This window comes from Helicoverpa armigera, chromosome 10, assembly GCF_030705265.1.
Source record: "Helicoverpa armigera isolate CAAS_96S chromosome 10, ASM3070526v1, whole genome shotgun sequence".
Lineage (NCBI taxonomy): Eukaryota > Metazoa > Arthropoda > Insecta > Lepidoptera > Noctuidae > Helicoverpa > Helicoverpa armigera.
The window spans coordinates 7,256,855-7,263,739 of NC_087129.1; the positions used below are offsets into that span (position 1 = coordinate 7,256,855).

Sequence of the window (6,885 nt, forward strand, 5' to 3'; positions counted from 1 at the left end):
AGCCAACGAACTTATATAATTAACGGCTGCCTAATGAATAGCAAAAAAAAACACAAACCAGTTACCTACTATAGTACCTACCTACCTACATATTTCTCAAATTAAAATAAAATTTCCCAAATCAAGGCGTGATGCGTTGAAATAACTTGTCCAAATTATTCTGAAGAAATGTGAAGTTAGCAATTTAATTCCGCAAAGCTTACCCTTCCAAACAACTTAACTAATTTCGTATTGAAACTTTTAAAGTTATAAACAAGACAAGCTAAATTCAATTATTAAAATCCCTAAGTCTTATTTCTAGCAATGTACAATACAGCTGGGTAAGTAATAGAACCTAGTCCAAAAGAAGCCCATCATCACCGTCTGCGTAGCCTTTTCCTAACTATGTATGTTGGGGTAGGCTTTTAGTCTATCCGGATGTAGCTGTGTGCCAGTCTTTTACTGCACTCCTTGTAAATCTCATAGGGCAACCCAATAACCGGACGTAAGACTGATCGTCACACTTTTGGCTTCTGACTACACGTAACGACTGACAACGATGGTCACCCATCCAGGGGACCACCGCGTCAAACCTTGCTTAACCTTATGATCGATCGATCCGCGCGGCTTTGACTTAGCCAAGGGCTCTTCTTCCAAAGAAGCTGTCACAACGCATCGTCCGAAACGAGCCGATACGAATGGTATCAATAACACCCTTATGACGTAGACATAAAGGATTTTTTTACCCTTTTACCCTAACTTTTTTTTTTTAAGCTTGGCTAGTCGCTTACCCTAACTTACGAGTCCGAAGTTTTGCATATTAGATTTGCTGTAGGTATACAAACAACACGCTCTGTACGAAGACTTGACTCCAGTTTGCCTTATTTTTGTTTATAAAATAAAAAATCTCGCATAAATAACTAGCTTTCCGTTCGCCCGCGGTTTCACCCACGTCCCGTAGCCGGATGGTGACAAAAATACTAAGTACTTTGAACGTGTTAAGAATTTGCGCTCTTCTCCAAGCCGGTCTGTCTGAACAGGCCCTAATATTCAAACTTCACACTCGGAATAGGTGTAACACAAAGAAGAAATATAAAATAAAGTGAGATAAAATCATCTCTCATATGTCCCGACGAATGTTAACTTCAATCAATCAAGTAAATAATCCAAAAAAGTATATATTTTTTAATTTTCCGCTACCAGTCGCAGTCGCAATCTTAACCAGTCGATATTGACACAATACATAAAATTGCACAATTCAATTATTCGTCTAGGAACCGCCTTCCGCTGAAACATTTTTAACATCGGATCTGAAGATGTGACGTGTGTGATGTGTGTTAGGGTTAAAAATGTTCACCATCGTCGTCCATGATTAGTATATATCCGATATTATACAAAATCTATACATATAATAAAATGATAGGAAAGTCAAAACTGTACATTGAATATTTTTTTAAAAGAATACTTGGGGGGTGATCCATAATCGATTCTGAACCCAAATATGTAGTTTTTAGAATTTTTGTCTGTATGTCTGTTTATCTGTTTGTCTGTATGTTTGTCCCGGATAAACTCAAAAAGTACTACGTGGATTTAAATCAAATTTTGCATGACTATTACCTGGGGGCCGGTTCAACACATAGGCTATATATTAACACGCTGTCACCTACGGGGGTTGAGCAATGAACGATTAAATAAACGAAATTGGAAATTCTATATTGCCCACGCAGACGAAGTCGCGGGCAACAGCTAGTCTAATATATTATAATTACACGAGTTCCGTGTGCGTGCCAGTGCGTGCTCATAAAGAAAGATTCTTATTTGTTCTTATTACACAAAGACATGGCAACACAGCCCGAAGGCGAAAAGACTGGTGCCTAGGACATAATAAAAAAAAAAAAACAAAAAAATGGATTGTATTGCTTTGGAGGTTCTTGTTTCGATAAAATTTTCTCATATTTTTTGTTGCCATAGATTCGTAGACCTTAACATTCAGTAACAAATACTAAAGAAATAAGTAAATACTTGAGGTCATCGATCGAAGTAGGTGAAGGTATTGTTTTTTAACATTTTCCGAGTGATCGTCTAATTCAACTGCTTGACAACCAGTTTGCGACAGAAATCGCTGGGATGTTTTTAGAAACCAAGAGTAGTCTATAAACATCAACAAGCATTTTGAACGAAAGCGCTGGCGCTCAATTTTTTGAAGTTCGCAACAAATCGTAAACCACGGCGTCGAAAAAAACTGAAGAATCTGCCCATCTGGAAGCAGATAACCGATATAAGGTTAGTAAAGACGTATGTTTGTTTATGCATGCTTATGTTAAACTCAATAATATCGATTGGGGTAATATTATGTAAATCACTTAAAGACGGGTAATCGGTTCAAAACTAGAAATTAAAAGAGGTTGTGACAACAATGTTATGAAACAGTTAGATCACAAGGTAAAGTTGTCATAATCAAATTCACAGAGTTGCTTTAGTGCTTCACTGCTATTATTATGTTGCTATAAATGACCTTGCATCAAATGGTACCAAGAGATAGCAGAAGATGAATTTGAATTCATAAAGGTCATTACCCTAATTCTACATAATTATACTAATTAGAATCCCAACTTCCACACAGATGCCAGCAGCTAGTTTTGGATCACTGTCACAGCTTCCTGGAACAGGGGACTGTGGCATTAAGGATGTATGGAATCACAACTTGCATGAAGAATTTCAAATAATAAGACAAGTGAGTATTACTATCAATGTGAAGAATCATATGAACCTAGTAAATTAGTAACTTATTAACAGGTATATTATGAAAACCACAACTTGTACTGGAATTTTAAATAACCAAGAGACATGTATAATCTTTAGGTTGTCCAAAAGTACCATTGGGTGGCAATGGACACAGAATTTCCTGGAGTGGTTGCTCGACCTATTGGAGAATTCAGATCCACGGCTGATTACCAGTATCAACTGCTAAGGTAATTTTTTATATATTATGTTTTTACTTACTGGTTTCTGGGTGATCATAGAATTTTAAATATGATTTGGGGCATGCCTCTCTCAGTGAATCCAAATTTATGGTTTCATCCATATCTTGAGGTAACTACTTCCTGCACATGGATAAAAAGTAGGCTATTTATTTTTTATCTCTTCAGTAATTGTAGTGTGAAAGCCAAAAAGGCAGATAAATTCACTTTTGTATTTTTCAGGTGTAATGTTGATCTGTTGAGAATCATTCAGTTGGGTCTCACATTCATGGATGAAAATGGCAAGACTCCACCTGGTTATACCACATGGCAATTCAACTTTAAATTTAATCTACAGTAAGTATAAATGACTAGCTTCTGCCAGCGGTTTCACCCGCATCCTGTGGGAACTACTTACCGTACCAGGATACAAAGTAGCCTTATAGCCTTCCTTGATAAATGGGCTATCTAACACTGAAAAAAATTTTCAAATCGGACCAGTATTTCCTGAGATTAGCGCGTTCAAACAAACAAACAAACTCTTCAGCTTTATAATATTAGTATAGATTACTGTTTCAAAGAAATACTTATCTGTAATTAGGAAATCAATATTTTTGTAATATTGATACTAATTGAAAGGTTTTACAATATTGTGTAAATGCTGTTATACTAATGGACAGCTGTAGACCTGATTATGAATCACAACACAAGGTTTTTGTGGAAAATTATTGTAGCTTACTATCTAAAAACCTTCCTTATTGTAATGAAACTGATTTCTTTGTTTTAGAGAAGACATGTATGCACAGGATTCAATAGACTTGCTGCAAAATTCAGGCCTTCAATTCAGAAAACACGAAGAGGATGGTATTGAGCCACTGGAGTTTGCAGAGTTATTGATGTCATCTGGTATAATATTGATAATATGTAACTTTTTTGAGCTTGTAGTATTCTGCCCCCGATAGTAAAAAGGGCGCATCTAATGAGTTATATTTTGATATTTTTTTTACCACTAAAAAATAGGGCGCTTCTGTACACTTTTTTACACACAATTGAAGATGACAAAGCCTATTTATCTGAAACTTAATTGAAAAGTCGTATTTAAATAGATAATGTTTTTTTTTTATATTTTGTGGATTTATTTTAATATCAGTAATATAAAATACGCATATTTTTAAGGATAAGTTTAAAGACGCAAATGTCCATTTGAGTACTAACGCACGTAATAAAAATTTAATAATCTTTCTCATTAAGAAAAAAGTCACATCTGCTCATTTGCGTCCTATTTACTTCGTAAAATTGTCGTTGCCTGGTTCTCCACATAACATTTAATTCTAAGAAAAAAAGGCGGAAATACGTAAATGCACCCATACCTATCAGTTAAAGCGTGTACTAATAGAAAAGCGTTTGAAATAAAAACCGGCCAAGTGCGAGTCGGACTCGTGCACGAAGGGTTCCGTAAATTACAGTTAAATCAACCTATCTCAAAAACTATAAGAGATACTTTGATCAAACCAAAAATCGTTGAAAGAGTTAATTAGCATGCATCACCTCTATTTTTTTTAGAATTTTATACCCCGTAGTTATAAAAATAGAGGGGGGGGGGACATACTTTTTACGACTTTGAGAGCTGATATCTCAAAAACCGTTCACTTTAAGAAAAATGTTTTTTAGAAAACTTTATATCATTTTAAAAGACCTTTCCATTGATACCCCACACGGGTATGTACATCGAAAAAAAAAATTTCATCCCTCAGTTACATGTATGGGGGGCCCCACCCCCAATTCTTTTTTTTACTATTTAGTGTCATATTTTTGTAGCGGTTCATACAACACATATTCCCATCAAATTTCATCACTGTAGTACTTATAGTTTCCGAGTAAATCGGCTGTGACAGACGGACAGACGGACAGACGGACAGACGGACATGACGAAACTATAAGGGTTCCGTTTTTGCCATTTTGGCTACGGAACCCTAAAAAGGGCGCATGTAGCCATTTACGTCCATTAATTAAATATGTAATATTTTTCAGCATTTTTTCTACTAAGAAGAAAATGTTTTTTTATTGTTTTTAATTTAGTTAATTTAAATTTTTAATAAAACCAAGTTAAAGCCTATATTAGTAGGTATTATTTTCAGTTTTTACCATGTAAAGATTTTAATTTATTCAAGGACAGCACACAATTTCTTGTTTCGTTCACTAAACATTTTTTTCTCCATTTTTACTTTTTGCTAGTAGATACGTCTTTTTAACTATCTTGTGCAGTATTACCAACCCAGGTTAACATATTTTGAACATGATTTCTCTCAATATAACATAAATATAAAATGAAGGCAACAAATTTATTTACAGGACTGGTGCTAATGGACAATATCAAATGGCTCAGTTTCCACTCTGGTTATGACTTTGGCTACCTTCTCAAGCTACTCACAGACCAGAACCTACCTCAGGATGAAAATGATTTCTTTGAAAGCCTAAGGTTGTACTTCCCAACAGTTTATGATGTGAAGGTAAGTCCCATTACAAGGTAATGATCCTTTGCTAAATATTAAACAGCTATGGCAACTTATAAACTAATTTTTCATTTATTTTGACATTTCAGTACCTGATGAAGCTATGCAAAAACTTGAAAGGTGGACTGCAGGAGGTGGCAGACCAACTCGAATTACGTCGAGTGGGACCACAGCACCAGGCTGGCTCTGACTCACATCTAACAGGAATGGCTTTCTTTAAAATAAAAGAGGTAACCATTTTTAAGTCAAACTTTGTACGATAAGGAAAGCTGAGATAAAATTAAGAATTTAGGACTGGCAATGTTGTTTTAACCATGGAGTTTCTTACCCTTTCTTCTCAATAGAAAGCTACTTTGGAATGGGCAAATAGAATCAACCTAAGTTACATTTTTGACATTCACAAGTATTTGTAAAGGCCTAATTGAAATAAATGCTTGACTGTGAACCTACAAATAACACTGAAAATTTATTTATTTTCAGATATTCTTTGATGATAACATCGAGAGTTCCAGCGGACATTTGTATGGATTGGGTGCACCGTTTTCGGTGAATGTCAATAATTTCCAAGACAATGGCGAAAACGGAAACTCTTCTTGATCCTTAGAAAATGGGCATGTCATAAGCCTGACGCCACAACCTCGAGTGTTTCACATTTCAGAGTGAATGTAACACTTAAATGTGTGCTGTGTATATAATGTTTACAACTGTGTGTGACAATTTGTCGTTATTTAAGTGATCATGTCTCCCTCATCTGTGATTATGCCTTTTCCGTGTTTGGTCCACTATTTGATTTAGGCTAGTAACAAAAGCTTTGACAAAAAAAAAAGAAATATTAACCTTACTCAAAATACTAAATCTACTGCCGAAAATACTAACTTTGTGACTTCTTTTGTCCGAATAAAAATTACGAAACGACCGAATGAGATACTGAAATCTTCTAAAAGTAAACTTTTATTGAAACTATGCTTTGTAATTTTTATCTTTACTTGCCTACTATTAATTCATAAATTACCTTTCATATTTCATAGACTGTGGTACTTATTAACTGTAACACTGTATTGAAAATATTATTTTTAGTGGTAATACAGAAACTTATAAGAATGTAATGTAATAATAACTTTTACTTGCATCATATATCATGACTTTTACTTCCCACGGGTATGCTTCGATATCAGTACCTATTTCAGACATTAAAAGTTAGAACAGTTGTATACACGCTTTAATCTAAAACCAAGTAGACTTTGGTTTCCTGGAATATTTTACTATTTTACTGTAATCAACTTTGCGCAAAACATTTGAGGTATTTTCTTTTGTGCTAAATGTTTAATATATGAGTTTTTTGTATATATAATATTAGAAAACATGATTGAAATTTAAAAATCAATTAGTTCTTCTTAGTTTACTCTCGTTAGACACAATGTATACTGACGTGA

The 6,885-nt window shown here is 34.6% G+C and overlaps 1 protein-coding gene across 1 annotated transcript; it reads left to right on the top strand.

Moving 5' to 3' along the window:
* The first annotated feature begins 1,855 nt into the window (after window positions 1-1,855).
* LOC110372322 (CCR4-NOT transcription complex subunit 7) lies at window positions 1,856-6,586 on the top strand. Its single transcript, XM_021328944.3, has 8 exons — window positions 1,856-2,262; window positions 2,603-2,713; window positions 2,842-2,951; window positions 3,183-3,296; window positions 3,727-3,845; window positions 5,292-5,449; window positions 5,542-5,682; window positions 5,933-6,586. Exons 2-8 carry the CDS (start codon window positions 2,603-2,605, stop codon window positions 6,047-6,049), a joined length of 870 nt encoding a protein of 289 aa, XP_021184619.1. The 5' UTR covers window positions 1,856-2,262; the 3' UTR covers window positions 6,050-6,586.
* The last annotated feature ends 299 nt before the right edge of the window (window positions 6,587-6,885 follow it).

Coding starts and splice junctions, on each gene's coding strand:
- LOC110372322 (XM_021328944.3), top strand. CDS start 2,603: ATGCCAGCAGCTAGTTTTGGATCACTGTCACAGCTTCCTGGAACAGGG. Junction 2,714..2,841: donor AATTTCAAATAATAAGACAA/GTGAGTATTACT, acceptor TATAATCTTTAG/GTTGTCCAAAAGTACCATTG. Junction 2,952..3,182: donor TACCAGTATCAACTGCTAAG/GTAATTTTTTAT, acceptor TGTATTTTTCAG/GTGTAATGTTGATCTGTTGA.